The following is a 25,849-nucleotide window of genomic DNA, read 5'->3' on the forward strand; positions in this document are numbered from 1 at the left end:
TATTCTTAAAAACTCCAACGACCCTCAAAGTTTCACAAAAACTACAAGTTACACGAGTTGTTTTCCCCCCCCTTTCCTTTGAAAAAGTAGAAAGTTTCATTTCACACGCACCAAAGCACTTGCTCAGATTGGTCTGTTTGTCAATGAAGACTTTGGCAGAGACCACATTTCCAAAAGGCATGAACATCTGCAGAAGATCCTGGTCCCCAAACTCCTGCGGCAGGTGGTAGATGAACAGGTTGGCGCCCTCTGGCCCTACTCCATTTGGTAAGAAAACCAGTAACTCAAGTTAGACATAAACTCAGGGGCAAACACTTGATTAAACACGTGGCTGAATTGAAATGTATTGTGAGCGTTGGGTGCAGGCTGAGGATCTGCTCACCTTCCTTCTGATTGCCAGCCACACTCTGCTGCAGCAGAGACTGGCTGTAGAGGGAGGGCAGGGCGGAGGCTGTGTACTGCTGCATCCCTGAGTAAGCCTGGGTCAGTGCGTCCATGGAGCTGGCGGCAGACCCGTTGGCCATGGAGGCTCCCAGGCCACCATTCATGGCCCCCATACCTGTCATGTCAAAAGAAATCGAAGCGTTACCAATGACACTTTGAAGCATCAAGCAATTCATTTTGTAGTTGGGACTATGCGAATCACCATCAATCATGCATATGCTGCATCAGGTCGAGGTGGCTTAATGCAGCGTTAACTGCGAACAATTGTGAATATTGAGGAGATTCTTACCACCAACGCTGCTGGTGAGAGCATTAAGATTGTTGAGGCCCATAGAGGTAGCAGTGAGACTCTGCAGCGTGCCCAGAGAAGCCAAGGTGTTCATGGCAGCACTGGCACTGGAACCTGCTGTTGACCCACCTGTTCAAAGGTAACACAAATGGACATATGCTAAAACATCTCATCCTTTCTAACATCTGGCACCGTTACCACCTTTCATGAGGAGCGGTTGTTACCAAAAGAGCCATATGCTAAACTCAGACAAATGAAGCCAATGCATATTTACACAGATCCAAGGGAAATGGGGACTCGCATAAAATTTTATATGCAGGCGATTAACTCTCATAAAATATATGTGCGATGGATGAGGGTCGTAAAGCAAATAGCTGATGAGGGACATTTGAGGAGGAGGAAAGGAGCAGCAGGTGAAATGACTGTTGACATGCATAAGCCTCCGTCAGTGAGGTATTTCTACTTAGACTTCAGATTTATACATTACATTTGAGGGGAAATTTAGCATTTAAAACCACACAGGCTGAAAATGCACACAAAACCTAAAATAATCACAAATCCTGCTGTCGGGCTCAACTCACACTGTGGGTTTAGCACTGTACCAACAGTGCATGCAACTCAAAAAAAAGAGAAGCGCATGCCATTAATATGGCTCATGCCAAGCGTTGAATTTACCTGGACTGCCCAGAGCTCCTAAGGCTCCGCTGTTCGTGGACAGGGCGTTGGTTGAAACTGGGCTACCAGAACCCTGAGCTGCAGCCGCAGCTGCAGCCAATGTGGCCAAGTTCTGCAGCTGGAGAGGATTCACACTAGCTGAAAGTACAAAGAAACAGAAGTGTTCAATAAAGACGCACATATTCATGCTCATGTTCTGTTAGACATATGCCCCTGCATGTAGGGCACACATTTAATACAGCGCATGTTTTTGGGAGTTGTGCCGTCAGGCCAGATTGTTGGGTTTTCTTCCCCTTAAGCAACGTTAATTCATTCAGGTTACAAGTGTTCTTTTCCCAACACAATCTTAAAAGTTATGCCAGAAACACATTTTCATTTGTCTGCAATACTATTTGGTTGATTTTTTTCCCTTCTTACATCCATTCACTGTTGACTGCAGCCAAAAACAAGCTGTGAAGAAGGCCTTTGTCTTTTTAAAAAAATAAAAAAATGTATTTGAGGTCTGTTGCTCGCAACAGCTCATATGGCTTTTTAATTGGGCCAAGTCATCGTGACACACAATTTACTCACAGGCTTAGAATAGCTGCCCTCGTTGTTAATTATCCACTCATCTAAAACAGTGATATGGTTAATGTTACTTGAAAACATGCAGGTGGGAAAGCACCATGTTATATGGATGGTGCCATCAAGTTTGTATGTCTAATTTAGAAACTATAACTTGAGTAGTAGCAGTTTCCACACTTGTTTGTATGAACTCACCTCCTAACCTCTGAATACCATTGAAACTGCCTTGGTTACTGGTTGATGTGGCCTGTTGGAGTAACTGTTGAGAACATTGAGAAGAAAAGCTTTGTTAACAAAATAAAATAAAAATCAATTAGAGGACCCACAATTTAGGTTTAAATGATTGCAAAACCACAATAAAACAAGCCAGTGATTGTATAATATTTTTTTTAACAAAATGGTACAAATATATTTTTGTATGTCAACAGAGCATTTTCCCCACTTGTTGAAGCGTTTAAGTCATTTGGCAACTGATCCGTTTTCTGTCCTTTTTTTCTTGGCAGAAAAAAAAAAAAAAAAAAAAAAAAAAAAAAAAAGGGCTCGTCTGTTCATGCTAAGTCACATGGTCTTTGGCTCAGAATTATTGCAAAGGCACATGCAAGTCACGTGCCTTTGTTCTTAAGCCAGAATGCAAACTGAGTGGGAAGATGTTCCTACTCTGAGCCAAGAGAATAGGTTTGTAGTGCAGCTCTGAATACTGCAGAGCGTTTCAAATTTGCACCTTTAGGAGTCACCATACATGAAGCTAGGAAGAAAAATTAAACAGGCACCTGAAAATGTTTGTCAAACAAAATATGGCTGTCAGACTTTTTTTTTTTTGCCCTTTGTCCATGAACCTAAACGCCTCACAATAAGCACAATCAATACAACGTGGACAAACAAATCCGTACAAATGATTCATCAACACATTTCATCCAATTTGACACCAAACAGACACGATCACACGGTTTTCTTAATGTCAAATTAAATGATCTAAATGCTTGTCTTTTTTTCTCTTGTGTTTTTTTCCTAAAGCTCATATTTTAAGCACACCGTATAGTTAATAGATGGCTAAACAAGGGACACGTTGCAACTATGCCATGTGTTAATACAAGAGAAATTGCACAACTCGTCTGGGTAATTAAGCAACACTTACAGCCAGGTACTGCGGTGTAAGGGTCCCCAGCCCTGCAAGGTTTCCCCAGGTAGAGGCGCTGTTAAGCTGCTGAATTTGCTGCACCAGCTGCTGCTGCAGGCGTCGCTGCTCTTTATCCCTCTGCGTGTCTGCAAACTTCACCACCAAAGGTGAGGAACAGCCCTGAAGCAACAAAGAGGTGGTAGACATTAGACCAGTTCCAAAAACACAGCTGAATCGACGGTTTATTTACCAATGCATAGAAACAGCTGCGGCAAGGAATTTCAGAAGGGGTGGGGTGGGTGTGGGACCCATTTATGCCTCATGACAGCCGTATGCCTACTGCATTCATAATAAGCTAACACACATAGGACATCTGCCATGCATAGTTTAGCAAGGCCACATTCCAGAAGAAGTACAGGACGATGGTGCAGACAATGAATCATTTGAGAACTCCGCAGAGCTGAACTATATCCACAGATGAGCACACAGTAGACGGACACAAAAAAAGGACATTCAAAAAAAATGAGGATACGTCAGCAGACGTTAACAAAAAAATGCAGTACACAAAACTTCAAAAACAGACAGTCACATGGACAAGGCATGCGGTGCAAAAGTATTTTGAGAGTTTAGAGCTAGACAGGGACCAGGCTGAATAGGGAAAATGGCTTCTCCACCAGCAGCATCTCCCATGGCAGTGGAAAAGAGTTGGGGAGGACATGATATGGGAGGGGGGGGGATAGGTGGTGCACCCACTGGGGTCCACGTTTAATCTGATAGGAGCAACGTGATGTTTGGTTGGGCTCCTAATTAGACTTGGTCTGATGCTTCACTTGGGAGCCTCTGACCTAGCTGTCAAATTACTGCTGCTCTACTTCCACAAAGACTCTACTGGCTATATGAGCACATAGCCCCAGTTGTTGAAGAAATCTAATAGGGTAGCTGCTGTCGTCTAGGTTCACTTTTTTGATAACCCATATTTGAATGAGTTGCTACATTTCCCTGTGGTCCAAAATAGAGACAGGCAATGGCAGGAAAGAGGCTAGACTTCAAAAATGTATTTAGAATTAATATGAAATTAATTTAGTTCTGCTCAAATTAAGAGATGACCGCTCTTGTTGAGTCCTATTAGCATTGGATTCTGCAACAACAGAAAAAAAAAAAAAAAAAAAAAAAAAAAGCAGTGCTTCAAGTATAATTCAGCTACATTTCAGGAAAAAATTTAATCTTTTAATTAGCAAGATAGATTTTGGAAGCCACTTGTGCTCTGATGAACGGATGCCATCTGCTTGAACAGGCTCTTCGTCTTTCCAACACAAGAGGGCAGTAAAATGTATGAGGGGAGAAAGGGGGGAATGAGAAATAAGTGCTAAGGGGTACAGTACCTCCATAGTTTGAGAGTGATGCATGGTTTTGATTGCATTCTGTGCCATTGCCCTGGTAGCAAATGTGACAAACGCACAGCCTGTAGGGAGGAGGGGGGGCAATAGGAGAGGGGGGTAGGAGGGGGGAGGGAGGGACAAGAAGAAACAAAACAAGACAAAAAAGGTTTGGACAACTCGTTATGAACCCCAAAAAAAGACATTACAGTACAGAGAATGGCAACTCCCAAGCACACAGATCCACCCTCACTGGTTAGCACACGCAGAAAAAAAAAAAAAAACACAAGAGGAGAACAGTAACACGTGTCACATGAGCACAATGATCAACGGATTAAATTGCCACCCAGAGAGGCTCGACTATGTGGTGTCATGGTGAGACAGTCAATGTGATTATATACGTACAGAAAATGCACACACATAAAGAGTGATTTGCTTAAATAAATAAGGCCTGCAAACATCAAAGACTAGTAAAGCCTGTGTCAAATTGTCGTTTCGCTGCATACATTAACTAGAATGAGCAGAAATTCAGGCAAATGTCTTTGCTGGGAGAGTTTAATCATATACACACACAAATCAATACTATAGCTTTGTACTGACTGCTATCCGAGGCGTTATGCAGCAGAGAGCTATGCAGGAGATGCAAAGACAGGCTAATTCCAGCCTTTGTAGTGCGTGATGAAGGAGGTGGTAAAGGAGGAGCTGAGCTGCCTGCCAGCTGAGCCTAAGAACACCAGCAGCTAGCAGTTGCCAAGGCAACGGGCCATTGTGTCGGACAGCTAGTGCAGTGGCCCTTCACTGTGAGATGTGGAGGCTGAGTGTCACAGTGATGGGAGGAAAGACTATGAGGCTGGAAAGGGTGCTACTGGAGGTAAAAAGCATTTAATTTAGGGGTAGGAAGGTTTAAATAATGTAGGGAGGAGCTAGTATAAATGCTTTATATGAGCAGAATATCTTCTTGGCTGTGCTGAGGGTGGCGCTTGTGAGGCTAAGAGCATGGCGTCTTTATACTGAAAGCACACCTACCTCTACTTTGACCATCTGGTCCACGGAGAATTCGACACTCTTCGATTTGTCCAAAAGACGAGAACATCATTCTGACCTCGTTCTCGCCGTATTTCTTTGAAACCATTCCGATAAAGAGTTTTCTGTCTTCCACTGCTGCAGATGGATGAAAAGGGAACAGTTACATCCGAGTCTAGAGCTCCCACCCTGTCGCGCTGCCACATTTTCTGCCTCTCACTCAATAGTGGCAGCTTCATGTAAAAGCTGCGGCACCTTGCAGGTTTGGACCCTTGTGTCCTCTTCACTCATCACACATTAATCTGGTATCCTACAGATCATCTCTACAATTTTAGCCATGATGCCTTCTAAAGCCTGGACTGACTCGACACAGAAAATGGGATTAGGGCATGGGCCAATTTCCAGCTTCATGGTATACATAGGTTTTTAGTTCATGGTTTCAAAAGCACAAATATTTCCCAATATATCATTACTGTGGGATGAACCTTTATTTTTCTACGTTTCTTTTTAAGGACTCGTTAAAAACAGAAAGTGCAAGAATCCCTCAGATCATGTAAAGTGAAGAGCAGCACTCCCCCCACTGCCAGAGGAGGCAGCCAGTTAAAATGTGATTTTTAAAATCTGCAGGAGCCCAACCCATCACCCTTAGTCAAATTAAAAGGGTAATGCTACCTTGAAACGAACATTTGCAACCAGCTATGACATTTAGCATGTCTAGCATTAGTGAAATGGATAACCTACTCTTGGCTTGCTGCTGAGGCTGATAATATGGCTAATTAGCTAGCTAGCATTCTCTAGTTACCATCTCAACATTACTTCAGGAGGAGATCAGCAAAATGATGTTTCTTTACATGTTACGTTCTTGTGTTAAGATGTCAAAGCTCCCTGAATTCATATCAAAGTGTTTGTTTACTAATGTCGAAATATTCGATTAAAAAGGAAAAAATAAATAAAAATCAGCGATTCAGTCTCAGGCCTGAATTTTTTAATTCCAATCTTAGACCTTTTGTTTTTTTACGGTATGTTGGCTATGGTTACTCGATAACAGAAATAAAAACACCTACCACTTGTTTTCTCACTGTCAGCAGGTTTCATCTGGATAGGATGATGCATCTGCAAAAAGGGGAGGAAAAAGGTGAACACAAAATCTCCATAAAGTAGGGAGAGGCTTGGGCTTGTCACTCATCAGAAAGGTATCCCATCCTCACACATCCACGAGCGTGATCCGTCATCACTGTCTGATTCAAGGTGTCTAAGAGCTGCTGGGGGGATCAATTCTGCAGTATCCTTTTTATTTCCAGCTGTGGAGTGGAGTTGTGATTGAGTAATGTTGACCATAAGGATTGAGATTAAGTTCAGATTCTTCAGAACATTTTTTTAGAGATCGTTGACACCAAGCCATTTATGTATTGCTTTCAACGTACAGTAAGTTTTAAAGACCTTATCGCATTCAAAAACAGAACAATGTGTGGCAAATCTGAGCTGTGAAAAATCCAATTTCAGCCAGAATAACATCCCCAAAGTATGAGAAAGTGGAGGCAAAGCTACTGCTGTAGGATCTGTTATTTCATGGCATTTAATGAACACTTTGGTCCAAGAAGAGAGGACGCCAAACTAATGCATCCACACTACATTTACATACCATACGACATGAAAGAGAAGGAGAATCTAGTCGTGAGGTGCCTGAGCACGTTGTGCTTATGAAAAATGGTTGGTATGTTTTTGACAAGCACTAAAGAGAAACAGACAGATGGCTTGCTCGGTATGGGGACTGGCTCGCGTCAATGACTGGGGAGAGAGAGGCACAGTAGGGAGAGAAAACAGAAAATGGGAAACAAGCTTTTCCACTGTCACACTGACCAAACTCAGTCACCTGCAGTTAATGCCAGTAACAGTAGGACCAGGATTGGGATTTGAGAGCTGAGCTGTTGGACCACACTTTATTTGAAATGTCTGGCTGATTGATAGTCTTCCAGTGAAAAGAGCTAGGACTGTACACTTGGCCTGCTACACTCATCCATCAACCCAGTTCAATATTTACCTGTGACCTCACTGACAGCGGCTTCTTTTACAGAAGACTGGGCTTCTGTTTTAAATCGACAGCTGAAGCGGTTTACTATTGATTTATTTGATTGGATGGAGTAAATTAAAACAATTTATAGACATGACCAATTTGTAGAGGTTTAACAAGCCACTGCACTTATTTCAGTTGAGTGGGCTTTCATCTCACTAGACAAATTAGGTGATGAATTATGAGGACTGAAACTGATCAACTTCCACTGTTGAGACTTCAACTCGCCCCCTTTTATACCTCCAACATGAGGAACCAAAAACATAGACGTGCATCAATGATTCATGACAATGAGCATTAATTTGCTCCATTTGTGGCGATCGGCCTGTGTACAGATCATAGCCTCTACCAAGGATATAGGGAGGGGGGGGCTCAAGCAGCTAAAAGCAGCCCATGCTGTGCTTACTCACCCCACTTAAGGTCTTTATGTTGTGCAGTGCATTCTGGGCCTCCAGTGCAGCTTTTCTTGTATAAAAAGTTACAAAACAGCATCCTGCAGAGTGAAAAAACAGGGGAAGACAATGGGAGGGGAAAGGGAGACAAAAACCACATTAAAACACAGCCGACTACTACAGAACTGAGAAGATGAGATGAAAGTACAGTCTTCACATATGTTTGAAACGTGACGGGGCATTCTTTGGCACCAACAGTGAGATGGTGCACACCGACCATGAGTTAGATGAGGCTGTGACACCACCACGGAGATGACCACGGGGTTAGATAGCTGTCGGAACACACTGATGGGAAGTCAGCGGGTCAACACAGCCCAGGCAAGCCAAGGCACAGAACAAACACATCTGAAGGAGTACTGTTGTATTACATAAGAATCCGATCCCAAACACACATACATGAGGTATGAAAACAGCACAAAGAGACAAAAGAGAGAAAGAGTGACAAAAATTAGATAGGTGGGGGAGGGGATAAAGAAATGAGAATCAGGGCGGGGAAAAGGAAGAGAAAAAAAAAAAAAAAGCTCTCATCCTTCCGTCCCAACAGACCGCCAGTGGCGTTCCAGCCTGTCAGTTTCACTGGGCTGGGGAAGTGGAGCACTGCAGCGTCTCTGACCTACATAGTGCGTTTTATTCTGTTACTGGAGCTCCCAGGCCGCAGGGAGGGCTGTTGAACTCTAATATGCATCAAGCTGCACTCTTCTTTCACAACCAGCTGAGTGCTCCCTTTCTCTTCCACTTAGCCTGGACTCTTGATTTACAAGGGCTAAATAAACCATTCAGAGGCATGATAGTCATAAGATGCTTTGTTTTTTTCCCCCCACAACCTGCAGTTGATGTTACCTAAAAATTATCAAAAATCTAATCACTGCCACAACACAAGTGGGACTACATCTATTTAAAAAGGAACAAACCAAGTAAAAGGGACTGTACTTGTATAGCGCTTTTCTAGTCTAGCTCAAAGCGCTTCTAACACTACATGCCACATTCACCCATTCATACAACGATGAATGCATCGGTAGGCAACGTAGGGTTCAGTGTCTTGCCCAAGCACGCTTCGACATGCAGCCCGGGGAAGCCGGAGTCGAACCACCGACCTTCCGATTGGTGGGCGACTGCTCTGCCTCCTGAGCTAAAGTAAAGACACGACTGATTACAAAAGTCTAAGGTGCAAGGCATATTATTGGCCGCAAAACACACAAGCCATTTGTCATCGGGCCACCCTATTTTGTAAAGCTTAAAGCCATATCTCCTGGTTTAAGTACGACTACTGGGAACAGAGGACAATTAATGGGTGCAGGGGTGTCGCTAACAAATTCAACTCACACAGGCTGAGTGAGCTGAAGATTGCTGTGATCAGTCCAGATTATCAAATGGAATACATTAACATGTCAATAGGCCATGCCAGCTGACACTCCACACAGGACAGGGGAGGAGCTCCACTTGAAAATAAATAAATGAAAGGGGGCTTTGAACTCCTCAGCCTTCCAAATGAACTCCACAGTACTGAGTGTGTACACACACACAGAATAACAAGAACCATGTTTTTTTTTTTCCCCTGGTACACCAACACACACACTACATAATTTGGTGATTTTATCTGTGCAACCACTTAGCAACCATTATTGCGGTTTTACTTTGACAAACTAAAAGACCCTTCTAATCAATAAGTCCATGAAAAAAAAAAAAAAAAAAAAAAGGGAGCCATAGAAATTGTTCCCAAAACACCCAAAAAAAAAAAATCTCTGAAATGAGCTTTATTGCATAAAATCGTTGATGAGCAGCTAATACTGGCTTGGATGGTTTAAAAGAAAATTGAAGGCAAATTTTAATCTCTGCGTTGCGGGACTTAGGCCCCTGAAGCACCGGGCTCTGTAGGCATCGGTGTATTTCTTCAGTCAGGGAGACGGTTCATTCTGATTGGCTGGTCAATGTAGCAAATGAGTGCACGATGAGAGGCGGTAGCAACGATAAAAAGCTAACAACTAACTTCTCATCTGCCATCTTCATTTTTCCATAACAAAACACTTTCACAACAATGTGGACATGTGAAGTGAAGAAACTGATGACCAACTGATAATGACTGAGCTCAGTTTCCCATTATCAAAACACAAAGTACATGCTGCTATGATTCTTTGTTTTTTCTAAATCTATTTTTCAGTATCCGTTATTGAATTAATAAGGGATTGAGTAAATAAGTCCTCTTGTGAGGTATAGTTTCTACATCCTGGTTGATGGCTGAAAGTCATCTTCGCAGAGTGTTGAAGTAAAATTTTGTTGGCCCAAATGCTAGGGAAGCAAAGAGACCCAGTAGGGGGTCTCTGATTGTTGATGGTTCCTCATATCGGTTTGGTGTGCTGGGGCCATTCGGGTGTTTCTTGTGGGTTAGGCTTCGACAATAGTTAGCACAAAAAAGGTTTAATTTAGAGGCAAATCCAGCACCAAGCACAGTCACACGGATTATTGTCTTTGGTCATACGGTCTCATCCACCCATCAAGAGGACAAAATTTAAGTTTAAACAGGGGAAACTGTAGTTACGCTATGCATCTGTAGTTCGCTACGGGAGACTGAGCAGTTCCAACAGCTCTCTGCAGACAGCAGGCCTCCACTTCACCATCTCCACTAACTGCAGGCTAAAATGAATCGCTCAGCTCGAGCACCATTGCTAAGGTGAGTGTACCGAGTGAAGTCTTAATGGAAAACTGCAATTGAGCAACACTTTCCTGGTAGAATAGTTCTTTTGACACAGCATAGCAAAGAAAAAGAAAAAAACATTTGTCTAATACAGGGCTGTGAAAAAGTCATTTAACCATGAAATGCAAGACTATTGAATCATCTCTTCTTCAAGCATAAACAGAATTGCACAGCATGCACAGACAAGCTATGATGAACCTTTACCCAGGGGGACTGTTCAAAAATGTATTTGGAGATGATGTAGCAATAAGAGGTTTTGTGTATTGTGCTTAACAACTAAAAGCCTGGGCAGCACAGGTAGATAACAGCTGAGATATCTATGTCTTTTCTTGTGGCAAATTAACCAAACTATATGCGTCAATGAATTATGGGTCTCACCATTAACGTTATGCATGAATCAAATTATGTTTTAAATAAAAATCAATCACACACTATCAGAACAACTGGTGAAAAGGTGAATATTGTTCACACCAGAAAATGACCTGATGGTATGATTTTTTTCCCCCCACTTCACTATGTTAGTTCAGCCATGAAGCAGAATGCCAACATTCTACATTCAAAGTCAACGTAATTGCGTGCAGTTCACGGAAAATAAATCTAATAAAATGTAAAACACCCGAGACGGTTGAGCAATCGTCCCCAGATCAATGTCACCATCTTCACAAACAAATGATACTCAAAGTCTATTTTGAGCAACTCTCTGCAGTAGCAGGATGAATAGCAAATGGGAAATGTAATTTTCTGTGACAACGTTCATTGACCACATATTTACAACCTGCACGTTACGACCACCGTCACCAGATTGAGGCAATTAAGGAACACCAATTTAAGTAGCTTCTTTTCCTCCCTATTCATTACCTTCATTTCTAATGTCGAGGTGTCCTCAGCTGTCACCAACGTTGTGGACTGAGCAAGCTAAACAGTTTAACTGGAACTACTTAAATGTCCTTCATGAGGAATTAATGGACAGCCTGCAGCCAGTTGGAATCAAATATACACCAAGGCCCTGCCATAATAAATGCTAACAGTGCATTTCATGTTAATCGGTAAACTCATCAATTAAATACAATTTACAGGCTAAATATGTTCTACAGCGTTGATGTAACGGGGTTAAGAAATCATGCCAGTAATTATTTAGCAAAAGGACCGTACCTTTGCTTTGAGGAGGATTCTGGGTGCGATCACGGAGGATGTTTATCTGGTACACGGCTCCGAAGGGCTCAAACAGCTCTTTTAGTTCCGTTTCTGACCAGGAGCGAGGAATCTGTCCCACAAACATCTTGATGGCATCTGGGTCTGGCTGATCCAAGTGCTCCAGTGACCCGTTCATCTTGCTGCCGTTGCCGTTGCTAAGAGAAACAATATGAGAGTTTCAGCAAAATGTTTAAAAACAGCACAAGCTTAAGGAAAATGCACCACCGTATGACAGTTTTGTGGTTACAAGTTTGGTTTCATGTGAAACCATATATCAGGGACAACAACAACCGACACGCTGAAAATTAGTGGAAGTCATTGTAAACCTGCAAATACTAAGTGGTAGGATTGCTGGACAGTTCATAGAAAAGTAAATCCTCTCAAGTTTGTGCAAGTCCATGGAAAGAATCCATTTCCTCCTGGCTAATGGTATTCAACCTTCAAAACTCTGCTGCAGAGGAGGTGCTGAGAGAAAGGACTGCTTAAAGAAGTTATTCATTAATTTAATCTATTTTAGCTAAGAATGTCGCACCGGCAGCCATATAAGCAGATCAACATTGTGTCTTTTCAGTTTAGGGGGTACACAAAATTATTATTATTAGTTTTTTTTAAATTGTTACAGAGCAACTTTAAAACAAACAAAACCATTTCAACTACAGCAATGCTGTCGAAATAAGTGAAACAAGGATACGAAAAGGGAGATGCATTAATATTTAAGGTTTCAGGAGTACAAACGAGCTAGACAAATGCCATTTCAACAACTACAGCTCTGCAAAAAAAGAAATATACAAATAAATACAGCTTTAAAAAGAATAACTACATTTCCAATTGGGGTGGGACGATATGCTTTGGTCACGATTCGATTGTGTCTCGATTCTAAGGTGCTGATTCGATTTGTATCACGATTCTTGATAATTGCGATTCGATATAATCAGTAATTGCAATTTTCTTCCTCCGTAAAAAAAAAAAAAAAAACAAGTTGAATCATACACTTCTAGAATGAATGTCATTCCCATAAACAATGCACATCAGTCTGTGTCAGTCAGTCCAGCAGCTCACATTTATTTCAACTGAGACAAAGAGGTTTTTTTTTTTAAGTTTACAGTTACAAAATTAATTGAAATGTCCACACAGCACAAATGTGGGCTAGCTTAATGTAATGAATTGATGAAGTTTTTCTGGACATGGATATGACGTAATATAATCGATTCAGGGGAGAAAAATCGATTTTTAAAATCATCCCATAAAAAAAAAAATAATAATAATAAATAAATAAAGATATGTACATGAATCGATTTTTTTCCCCACCCCTAATTTCCAATATCTCCCACTAGGGCTGATAACAAATTACATCCAGTCTGTCACCTTAGCACAGCGCACAGGTGAACAGTACTGGCCCTCCATTAGTCTCACAAGTGTGGGATCTCCTAGGACTTCAAGCGAGTGTCCACCACCGCCCTGGGCCTCTTTTCATTTCCCCCTTCAAACACTGCAGCACTTCGCTTGTAACTGGACGGGGTGAGATGGTTCCCATTTTAAGACGGGCTCCCCCGTTGTCAAACCACCTCCTAGGCCTCACTCTCTAACCGGCGGATGCAGTGGATGGCAACTTCAGAGTCTCAACCCCACCCCTGTCCAAGCCTGGCGCCCATGTTATCTTTGCTGGTGATGAGTCTTTACCATCACGGTCCACTACAGAAATAAGCGAGTTTCACATGGAGAAGTTGTGTCTATTAATTGCAGAATTGTTTAGAATTTTAAATGACATTCAACTCAGCATACTTAAAATCATTCTAAGCAACTATCTGGGTGGCCTGGGGTAGCAGAGTAATGGTGGAGATGAATGAAATACTACACTACAATTTCCTTTTAGGCAAGCCTTAGAGACAGAATCAATATCCACCAATATACCCACCTACCTTAGAGTAATGCACCTTAGTCTCACTCAGATAAAACACACAAAAAAAAAACAGAAGCTGAAGCAACAATTACATAGGGATGGTGAGGCAGAAAATGGAGTAATACTTCCAACATACACTAATGAATTGTACAAAAAGATTATGTAGTCTCACAATCAAGAATTGAGACTAATAAATACAAGAAGAGATATTCACACACAAACCTTTGGACTCGAGCCATCCATCTCTTACAAATTGAGCCCAGACGTTCTGCAGAAACACCAAACTCCTTCAGGGACTTAAATGACATGCTAACAAGTCAGAATTCAGTCGTCTTTGTCTGAAATCCAACTCCCCCACCTAAATCTGAATTTGGCTCCCCAGGAGGCTTTCAATATATTCGAATGATGACAAAAAGAAGCGATGGCAAAAACAAGAGAGACTTGTAAAAGGGTTGAGTGCCCCCCTCCCACCAGCACGCAAGAGCCCCACGAAAAACGGCACGGCGGAGCTCTAAACCTCCGAGATTCACTGGTTAGCAGGCAGAGATTTTGCACCGCATCTTCTCAGGCACTTTGGCGATGGTACAGAGAGTAACCTACAGCTTCTTCCCCACAGCAGGAGAACAATCACATATTGTTCCCCCATGCTGGAGAACACTATTCACCATCCCTCTGTAGCACAATGGGCCAAGTCAGAGGGATGCTTTGCAACACATCGAGGGCTTCATCTGCTAAGGCCACAGCCCTGGTGTGTGACACTATCCAATTTTGCCAACAGCACTTTGCCGCCATTTTCCCGGGGGCTCTTTGATTAAATCTCACTGTATAGAAAGCAAACCTCAGTTGGAAAACTGGATTTGTCAGGGCATTTGAAAACAAGAAGGCTTCCTTTGACAGAGAGTCTTCTTAACATTCAGTCGGCTTCCAAGACCCTTGCAGCTGCGCTTATTCATCTCACCCGAAACGGTGAGCTATGCAACAAAATAACACTCATTCACCATCCTACACAGCCCCATTTTTATAATAAAAGTAATTCAAGACGTTAAAATGATTTAAATTGTCTGTCCAAATTTTTTTATTTTTTTTCATAAAAACAATACAATGACAAGTGGAGAGAATGGAAAGCCCAATCATACCCAAGATCATCTAAAGAATATCCAAGTATCCAACTACAACCGACGGCAAACAAACTCGTTGGATTCTTTTGAAAAATTTCACTTCAAGAAATTAGAATACTATACACGTTTTTCCATGTGGTGATTAAACTATACTAACCTATCAATGTTCACTGCGAAGCAGCCACAATTACACTAATAATCTAAAGATAAAGTAAACATCAGGTTATTTATATTTTAGATTCCATACTTTCAAATAACAAAATGACTGTGTCAATCCTCTATTCAATGACCAACCTGACAAAATCCAAAGCATCAAACACAGCAAATCAACAAGAAAAAAAATAAAAAGCTTTATTCAATAATATATCCCAGTCTCTTCATGTTAGACTCGAATGATCATGATGTTACAAGAAATAATGCTCATATCTAATCCCGCTATTGTAAACTAAGTTGCCAAGCTGGGAGACGACACAATTACAGTAACATACTTTACCAGTTTATGAAATCTTCTTGTATTTACTATCAATACAAAACATCTGATACAGTTTAGCTCACATAACTAGAGTCCTGCTGCATGTTCGGGACATTAATGGAACCAGAAGGTGAACTCACGACTCTCCCACCATGGTAGTATTGGAAAGTCCCGGGTTTGCATTAGCTTGAGCTAGTTATTGCCAACCAAACTACACAAACTAAAACAGTTTTCACAATTATCTGCAGGCAAAAGCACTTTGCCCGTTGCGTCTATGGACCCCAGAGCAACGGAAAAGCGTTTAATCGGTATTCAGCACAATGTCAAATGATTGAACACATTTACTGTCAGCGGCATTTCACAGGGAGGCTCTGAAACAGATAGCACTAACTCACTGACAAAACAAAAAAGAGACATCATGGATCAATTTTAGCAGTTCACATGGTGGCTGGCAGCTCACGCTCAGTCCTGCTGTGAGGGTCTGACTCCCACCGTTCAGTCAAAAATAATCAACTCAGAAAAATGTGCTGATCAGAAATTCTGGCGCACCACTGCCTGTAGGAAATAGTGCAAAGCAATCCACTCCTGTTGTATTAGCTTACAGGGTTGTCCCCTGGGGGGAAATAGTAATACACAGAACTTAAGTCAAATTCTGTCAACCTAAAGGCACGACACCACAGGTAAACACATCTCCTGGCAATGGGAAATTGTACACTTGTAACTTTGTGCCATTATACAGTCATTTGAGGGCGCAAGACACTGAGATGCACCTTAAGATGCATCAAATCGTTAAATTAATTGTGATCATATCAACTCTTGAGGCTAGCATAGATTCAGTCCAATCGATCAAGTGCACAAATAACATTGTTGCCTTACAGATTGTCAACTTTACGACATCTCAGCTTCAGATGAAGTCTGCCGTTGAGTTAGGCTGCATCAGTGTTTGTTTATGACATCAACCATCTTCCAGCTCAAATGTAAATCCAACCAGCAATGATTGATATTTGCAGCCAATCCCTGACCATAGCCAGTTAGAGAAAGATATAATTAGGATTTGATCAATAGTGGTATTGATGCAGATGATACTTACCAGGATCTGTTACCCAAACTGCTGTTTATAATGAAGTGACGTGACTTGAGGACGTGATATTTAAATATGCAAAAGGTTTCAACTGTTATGAAACCCATTAACCAGACTGACATTTCCAATGATTTTCTATCGTTTGCTCCGTCACCACAAGCTTGAACTTCTGTAACACTGAGGAAAAGGCCAACCACAAGGGAAGCCATCCAATTCTCACAGCCACAACTGCTTACTTTTTTCATTTTTTATGATTTAATGTTAATGCACTGAATCTTAAATGAATGCTCAATGAAGACAGTCGCATGACAGCAGACAGAAAGCAAAGCTGGCTTGCTGGACCCTGGATATCACACTCAAAAGCTCTTCTGCAAAGCTTTAGTTATTTGGCTAAAATAAATTGTTATTAGATGTTGTTAGATAAGATTAGATAAAGATTAATAAAAACAGATAAACAGTATACATATGTGTTTAAGTAGATTTTACATTTAAGGTTTACTGTATATATTCTGCCCTGCTTTGGAGTAAATATTACATAAAAAAAAAAGCACAAAAGGCTGGTGCTGCATTTTTCTTTCTATATATAAAGAACTCACGAAAAAATTAATTTTCAGAATTGCAATGCTCTGTTCCCGAGACCAACTGCCAGACAACGGATGTATTTTGAAGCATTTTTTCTGTGTTTCCATAAACAGCCCTGCGATGTGGCAGTTCGCTGTGCTCCAAGACACCCTGCAGCAGCTGACAAGTCATCCAAAGCCGGAGCCGCGACAGTAGCATGCTTACTGCTGCGCCGCCCATAAAACCCAGTGATTTATCCGATGTGTGTGTGTGTGTGTGTGTGTCTCTCCTGTTGGAGCGCACTGACCGCACAAGTATGCCCGGGATACCTTTGCTGTGCCCATAATAGAAAAACAGCCAATTTGCTTGGTTATGAGCATGATATTGAAAGCTCAGCACGTGTTTTTGGACGTTAGTCATCCCTAACCCCATGAGGGGTCACAACAAGAAAAACATGTGTCTGATTATATAATTTTTTTCCACCACTACTGAAGCAAAGCAACGTTAACAACATCGAGTGAAAACGTCTGTCATTTCAAAATAATATCGACTATAAATGATTAGCATGTTCCTTCCAAGGTGACAAAACTTGACAATTTTGCCTTCATTAAAAATTGATCCAACAAATTTTACCGTGTAACAAAAACATACGGGTTTGTTTTCAGTGATAAACAAAAACTTGCTCTTTTGCCTTAGGCTGTTTTAGCAATCATGCCAAGAGAAAAAAAATAAAAAGACAACTATAACAGCTGTTTGCTACCAATACTCTCAACAACATAAAACAAAAAAAAAAAACAATGTCCATAATAAGCCAATTCAATGAGACACAGAATGCCTCTAACGCTGCTGTAATATCTGTGACAGCTGTCAAGTAGAACGAAAAGGCCCTCTTTGCTTCATCTATTTTTTCTGCTACTACAAAAAGAGGCAGAATATTCTTGGACAGCACGAATAAGGGTTCAAAGGCTTGTAATAAAAATATCCTTGTGAGCTTCCTGACAGACTTTAAGTAGTCACTTAGAAACTAGCCACAGGAAACATGAACAGGATTTAAAGAACAACAATTGTTAAAACCGTCATCAAGAAACGCTTAGACTTGCATTTTAGCAAAACAAATGACAGCTAAAAATGGATTCTACATCTCACAATAAAGCAGAAAGCAGCAATCTATCAATCGATTACCATACCAACAATGTGGTTTTGGGGAGAAATTAAGACGTCGACCTGTTAATATTAACTCCAATTCAGCTTAAATGTGCCTAATTTCGTTGCTGCATTTCCCCTGATGAAGACAGACAAGTTCAATCAGCCTCTGAATGGGCTGCATGTTAACAGACGGCCAGCATCTGATGGCAAGGCCCGCACCATTAGCTACATAATCACACCAAGTGTCCCTGGTGGTTATGGATGACGTTACTGAAATAAAGCTCATGCGAACTAACAGTCAGACATCCAACTAAAATATGAAGAATAAATTCAAATCTTCGGGTGCAACTTTGCATCAACAATGCATCTCTAATGATGCCTAGTAACAGCAGCAATTGCACTTGATTACTTTGAATCTGCCTTCTCTAACACACTCAGCCACCCATTGCTTCAAGCTGTGAAATGAAACAGAGGTTTAATACGAAGCCTCCCACACCACATCTTTTGCTTTTACTTTACAAATTCTGTATATTTTCCTGTAGCTGCGCCTGTCATCACTCCCTCATTCACCACCCCCAAGATCATAAGCTGTTGTTTGACTGTCAATGTATTGTGGAACCGTTGTCAGAAAATAATTCACATGACACTTGCAGTTTTTAGGGCTTTGTGCAATGCACAAAATCCTTACAAAGAATGTAGTCGCTAGTAAAAATGACATCCAATGAACGTTACAATATACTCTAATGAATGATTCACTCACAGCACATATGGGTTTTTTTTTTTACCTCCACAAAAGAATCCATCCAAAAGAGGTTTTCCATTTGTCATATGTTGTCAATCCAATCAGTTAAGGCTAAACTTGGCTTTTTCCCCACTTAACAAAGCTTCTTTCAAACCATACAACTGACTCCCTTTTTGTAGACAGCAGACACTAACCTCAGTCAAAGACATACTAACCTTAAACATACTAAATAAACAGATATCAAGGTACTTATTCAAAGACCTCATGAGTCTGTAGTCAATTCTGCTTCTGAAACATACCTGTAGCATCAACTTTAATAGCTTAAAAGCCAAATATTGATCATTTTATGGACTTAAAGGGTGCATTTGGAATTGTGTATCCATCTCCCTCTGTGTCTTTTGTTTGCGAAGATTAAGACCTTCGATCAACCCCCCCCCCACCACCACACACACACAAACACACTGGAGATGTACAACATGACTATGAGCATTTCAAGACTGCGCATATGGCTCCAGGGGAGTCAATTATGAACTCACAAAACAAGCAGGAGCAGAAAAAACAGGTGACAGCATAGATCAGAGCCCTCCTGCTCTTGGTCTTTAACATCTGGTTGCATGGCACTCACCCAAAGCAACCCTCACAGCCAAGAAAGAGGAAAGAACAGCTGGGCTGAGCAGCCCCTGTACCCAGTGCCAAGATCCTTCACTTCACAGTGATCAACAGTTCGTCGGCCACAACAAAAGGGATCACCGTGATACTTAGCCTACTGGCGTGGCACTATGGCCATGTTGGCTGCCAAAGGATCACATTTAAGCCCAGATAGTCACTCTTACTGTCAACAACCAGACAGATAAAATCAATCAAATGCAGCTCTGTCAAGATCTTATCACCACTACCGGTCACACGAGATATAATCCTTTGCAGAAAAAACATGAATTTACCCAACTAAATTTGCAGAGGGTTAAAAAATTTGACGGTAGAATACCATTAAAGTGCACTGCAGTTTATGGAAACTCCAGAAAACCAACAAATCTGCACATTTAATGAGATGAAGATAATGTATCTTTGACATCCGACTGACATATTACAATGAGCAGTCTGATGGCAAATAGCTTTCCGTTTTATTATTGAGTAAAACAAAATGGAGGCTCAATCACAAGAGTTGTCTCTGCAGCCGATCAACTTAACGTCAAAACTCTACGGTGTTTGAAAATAATTATGTGATCGTGATTTCTCGTGTGTGGCCCTGTGATGGACTGGCGACCTGTCCGGGTGTACCCTGCCCCTTGCCCAATGACAGTTGGGACAGGCTCCAGCCTCCCCCCGTGACCCTGAGTTGGATGACGTGGGTATAAATATAAAAAAAAATGGATGGATGTTATCCTGCACACAATAGTTACCAGTAAAAATGTTTGCAGATTCATAGCCCATAACATTAGATGGAGATTTTTTTTAAACTTTCCACTCTTATTCCTATCTATAAAGTTTCTCACAGTAAGGTTTGTTCACATTTAATTCTTGGTCTGATTTATGGAACATTCTTACAAAATATTCTTCCTGGCTGTTCACAGAATTTTACGAAACATTGTAAAACAGAGATATGAAAAAGTCTCTGGGGACATAATTTGCTTTCCCTCCATCTACAAAATAAAACAAGAATTTTGAACCTCACTATCCAACGATCGTGTCTTCATCCAAAAATATATGCAAATCAGTCCACTTTAGTTAGCATTATTTGCCAGGGGTGGGAAAAAAAAATATATATATATATATACTACAATGTTACTGTAATACCGACCATTTATCATCTGCATGCATGAAGATGAGGACATGGAAGATTCTTAATCTATTCACAAAAGATTTTCAATGTGGTAATTGATGAGGTAAGATTTCTGCAATGCAAAAGGAGGGACTTGGAAAAGAAAAAGAGAAGCACCTGGACAGTTATTAGCATGAAGAGGATGACTGAGCCAGAACTCCGACCAGCAGCCTCAGCATTAAAAGCTAGAACAATGGGAGCACCTCGACTTCTATAAAGTCTAACAAAAATATTTCGGAAACACCAAAACCACGAGAAGACACCCCATCATTATCAAGAAAGCAATTTCTATTGACAAGGGTTTCAGTCCACATGAAGGCTTAGAACCAGGGATTCTGTACAATGTTGCGCAGTTTAGCAACTAAAACCTGAATGGGTGATTATCTCACTCATTACACATGTCTAAAAGTACATTTACAAGAAAACTTCTCTCTTACTGTTGTTCCATGCTCAGAAATATGACGACAAATGTGGCCTTCCAGTTAATTTGCCACATGCATTTGATTTGGTTTTTTTTAAATAAAGTAATAAAGTAAATCAGTTACAGATTATCATAAATACATGTCACCACAGGTACAAAGTAGTCAAGAGAAAAGGAAACACCAATAATCATCGTCACACATCTGAAGTGTGACTCCCACCCCTATTATCGGATAAAAAAAATAATAAAAAAAACATGAATCCATCTATAATACCCTGTTAAACAAAATATGTACCCTTCTCCTCCACAGTGTGAGATTATAACATGAAAAGACTATGCCACGTTTTGCCTGAAAGAGCTTAATTCTAAAACTGCATACATTCAGGATCTTTAAACAATCTTGTTTAAGCGAGCTGTGACTTTTTGTTTCTGCCAAACAGGATTAGCTCGTGTTACGTGGACAAGACAGGAGTGAGAGTCTCCCCCTCTAATTGTTTACATGTCCTGTCACAAGATTTCCATTAATGGCTCAATAATGGAGCAAACCACGTGTTTTCAGCCGTTGAGAATAAGCACTCTGCATCCAACATGGACGGGAACACCGCTGTCTGTGGGCTGCTGCTAACCGTTAGCAGCAACACAGAGTGCGTCAAGCACGCTGGGATGATGACTCGTTTGCTGTCCACAAACACGGTTTGTTCATTCTGTAGAGCCTTGGGCTGAATAAAACTGTAGATATCATTAACATTGTGAATACTATAACATGTATTAAAACTTAAAAGCCAACTTCACAGTCTTTCTGCAGAGAGTACTTCCCCATGAACCCACATTTAACACCTACCGTTTCGGTCGACCACACTTCAACGCAAACTTGTTCACTTGTGCAACATGAAGCACCAAACAAAAAAGGACAAGTATTGTTTGTACAATAACAGTAACACACAAAAACAACGGGACACAGTTTGGACCAGCTAGTCAAGGTTGTTTTTCTGAACTGATACCGAAACGTGTGATCTCCGGAAGCACATGTCACTTGACTATTACAGCGCCCCGCGTAGTGTCGAATAACGTCGTTAGCTAACTGCGTTTACTTTTTGAGTAATACGTGTAAACTCAGAAACTGTGTGCTGCTGAAGTTGTGGGTGACGCTGTACTCCACTTAAATAACGTACGTGAAAGTTACACCCTTTTTAAAAATAAAAGTTTGACAAACAACTTGAACTCCAGGTGAGCGACCCGTCACTGTTCTAATGATTAGCAACATTAGCATCCCAGTAAGCTAACGCTAGCCAACTCCCAACTCGCCCCTAACTGTGTTGTTTGCTCAAAACACTCACAAACGTCTACGTCTCCGAGGAGCTCGGGTGGCAACACTGCGGAAATCGACAACTGGACTACTTACATTGTGTCACTCGAAGTCATTAATCGACTTTCGGCAAGAGGGAGGAAATCCAGGTTGTACGTCGAAGTCATGCTCAAAACAACGTCGAACAATGAGAAGCGACGCCCGCACAGTGCGAGAGGCTCAACTCCTGCGAGACGACGAGAAGACGAAGTGGAGCAGGTGCAGGGAGGGGGCGTCTTCCTCTTCAAAGCTGCATGAGAGAGGGAACCAGTGCCTGTCGAGCTCCTTCCACCTTATTTCTCCCTCGTCTCCGAGTGAAATAAACCCTGGCAAACGGTTGTATCTCTGCTTACCAAGCTGCAGTGAACCAGAGGCGTGGCCTCATCAACAAAAGTCTGAAGCCACGCAGCCCTGCAAGGCAACGGCGCTTCTGTCCCCGTGTTAAAATTACGATATGTCCCTTTAGGGCCCGCAAGTGGTATTCCGTGGAGAGTTTATTAACCTAATTGTACTATTACCTGTTGTAATCTCGCCATTACACTATCATAATGATAGACACTCTGAAACCTTAAAGGGAAACACGGCCCTTTGCAGTATACAGTTTATGTTAATAAGCTAGCTGTTGCAGATTAAGCTAATTTGAGCCCAGTTTTACGTGCAGGGATACAGAGAGAGTAACAGTAAAGTTTAAAGGGGGGGGTTGCTCTCATTTTTCTGGAGAGGTACTGGATCATCTGAATATTTCTCAAAATATTACCAATAAGGCTGTTAAAAGCTCCACCACTTGATGGACTGCACATTTAGAAAACCTCACCCACCCAGACCACTTACTATTTTTTTTTCTTTCTTTTTTTTTTTTTAAAGATGCCTAAAAGCTAGGGAGCCACTCGTTTAATCGATATGCTGTGACTAAAAAGCTTGTTACATTATTTATTGTATAATATCTTTTATTAAAAAGTAAACAAAGCTGTCAACAATATCTACTACTAAAGCGTCGCGAGGAAGAAGTGAAAAAGAATAGTACAAAGGAGCTCATCTCCTGTAAAATTGTACATCATTGCAGTGCCTGAGTGATATTTATTTTCAACCACTGACTGTGAAAGGAGAATAGTCTGTGGGTGAGTAAGGGATCTCATGATACCAATTAGATTGAATGTGTTTAAATATAGTATGAATGGTCTATCAAGCTTAGTTGTTTCCCTCCCAAGACTCTTAAATTAGGCCCCTGGCTTTTTTGTTATTAGATTATATAAATAGATGCGAATAATTTTGCATTTTATTTATTACCTTTCACTGCAGATATGCCAGAAGTAGAATGTAGTTTTTCTTTCTGTATTTTTGCTTTTCCCCTGGGTCATAGGTCATAGTCCTCTTTGTGCTGGCCTGTTGTCTCTCTGGGGGAGGGGGAGCCTATCTTTCTTTGTTGTGCTGGACTTGCAGGGCGAGGCTTCCACCATGGCAGGGGGTGGGGTGGGGTGGGGGGTTTTGTTGTCAAGTACGGTTTGCCATAGCTGAGAGACATTAGGGAGCTAGCCCAATTATCGAACCATTCATTATTGCCCTAGCAGCTGCACAGTCCTAAAATATTATTCATAGCGCGTGTTAAGAAACATCCCATTTGTGAAATCCGACTTAATCCTTGTATCCATAGCAATTTCAAGGCAACCTGGCACCAGTACCTTGTATGCTCTATTAAACAGCGCCTGAAAGATGTTTGTGTGCATAATGTGATAATGCTAACTATTTTGCCATGCATACAGATAGGCCCACCATCCAGCATCAAGCTTGAAGGGCTGCTATAAATGGTAGTGTAACCTTCTCTGAGGGATCAGGTTTTATTAAGATGGAGGTTAAATACAAAAATGTCATCCTATCTGCAGTGTCCACATATTTTCTTTGACTCAATTAGATCTGGGTGTGAGGGGGCTCTGTTTGCCAATAACAGAGCAGAAATCTTCCAAAGAGCAGTTCTTGCTTCATGTGTGGGTATGTACAATAAATACAGCGCAGTTAAATATATAATAATCCAACATGTTCTATTTGGTACGCATCTGCTTTTCTAAGAGACGTTTGATGGAGTGGATTCCACAAGATGTGCAGTTGCTGGCACCTTCAAATATTTAATTCCTAATCTCAGATTATTACTACTGTAATCCCTTCTTAATCCTCTACATGTACCATGCTTTTGTTGTTTACATCAAACAATTCCCCCCTCATGCAGTAGAACTGGAGTCCCATTCACCCATAATCATCCCCCTGCATTTGAATTTGTGCTCTTTCGTAACAAACTGCACAGGGTGGAAATAGGTCAGCTTCAGATTTAACGACATCTACTTAAAAGCATACTTTTTCTCAGCTCTGCCTTTCGTGAAATCTTTTGCCGAATGGCGACTAGCTGAAGGGCTCTCAAAATGGAGCGAGCAAACTTCGTCTTATCTGCTTCACAGAGGAAATCTACTGAAACAAGATGTTCGAAGCACATACATCAGTGCCTTATCAGGGTAGATGTTCCACCTAATTTATGCAAATTGTATGATGTATGTAAATGTTCCTTCCTGTTATTTCACAGATAATTGATATCTTGAATTGTTTTTGACTGACTCAGTGCACTAAGGTCTTTGTTTGTGTCATATTTAATCACACAGATTGCTCTTTCTCAATGGATTGTGTAATTTGAAGACAAACATCTGCATCACCGACACATTCATTTTCTTTTATTTCTATATTTCGCTAATATCTGAGCCCTTGAGGAACTTTGAATGAAGTGGGAGGTCAATTAAATAACATGTGAATGCTACTATGTTTCTTTTGGTTCATTTTGTTTCATTTTAAAACGAAACCATTCCATCCACATTTTATCATTTCCGTCTAGGGAAGATAAGATGAAATAAAATGGCTAAACTCACTCACACATGGTTTCTTAATTTTATAAAATAAAATAAAAAACACAACCACATGCAGAGGAACACTGTCCTGCCCAGCACAGCATGAGATAATGCCTCCGCTGGAAACAATACATCCTATGACAATATCAACCCAGACAAAGAGGCAGTCCAAATACGGGCTGCTCCACAAAAGCCAGCCCAAATTTGAATGAGGGGCCAGTCCCAACGTACCTCATAGGCAGGTCCTCATTCCTGACAGTGATCCCGGCCGCAGAGGGGGGACAGCGCATGCTGTTGGCATACAGACTCTGCACTAGGGCCAGCTCAGAAGAGTGTTCCAACATCGGTGCTCTGGAAAAATCCAACCGGTGCAACAGACACTTTCTTCTCTTTCCCTCTTTCCTCTATGTGATTCTCTGCTTTTCTCTGTCTCCCGCCCACCTTTTCTCCTTGGTTTAGTGC

The 25,849-nt window shown here is 41.3% G+C and overlaps 1 protein-coding gene across 5 annotated transcripts in view; it reads right to left on the reverse strand.

Annotated features, from left to right (window-relative positions):
* Positions 1-25,849, reverse strand: part of LOC142384172 (CUGBP Elav-like family member 2) — a 30,792-nt gene extending 4,943 nt beyond the window's left edge. The window contains exons 1-12 of one of the 5 annotated variants that reach the window (XR_012770030.1): positions 25,619-25,844; positions 11,856-12,052; positions 7,970-8,052; positions 6,553-6,601; positions 5,492-5,626; positions 4,472-4,551; positions 3,108-3,269; positions 2,168-2,231; positions 1,409-1,546; positions 734-862; positions 383-559; positions 112-258 (exon numbers count right to left, since the gene is read on the reverse strand). Coding sequence is in view for 4 of the 5 variants with exons in the window: in XM_075470193.1 (XP_075326308.1) it covers positions 112-258; positions 383-559; positions 734-862; positions 1,409-1,546; positions 2,168-2,231; positions 3,108-3,269; positions 4,472-4,551; positions 5,492-5,626; positions 6,553-6,601; positions 7,970-8,052; positions 11,856-12,052; positions 25,619-25,731 (1,474 nt within the window). In the remaining variant the exon portion in view is untranslated. Of the gene's footprint in view, positions 1-111; positions 259-382; positions 560-733; positions 863-1,408; positions 1,547-2,167; positions 2,232-3,107; positions 3,270-4,471; positions 4,552-5,491; positions 5,627-6,552; positions 6,602-7,969; positions 8,053-11,855; positions 12,053-21,998; positions 22,096-22,559; positions 22,873-25,618 lie in introns of those variants that run through there. The other 4 variants (XM_075470194.1, XM_075470193.1, XM_075470195.1 and 1 more) reach the window with 4 other exon arrangements.

This window comes from Odontesthes bonariensis, chromosome 7 (assembly GCF_027942865.1).
Source record: "Odontesthes bonariensis isolate fOdoBon6 chromosome 7, fOdoBon6.hap1, whole genome shotgun sequence".
Taxonomy (NCBI): Eukaryota; Metazoa; Chordata; class Actinopteri; order Atheriniformes; family Atherinopsidae; genus Odontesthes; species Odontesthes bonariensis.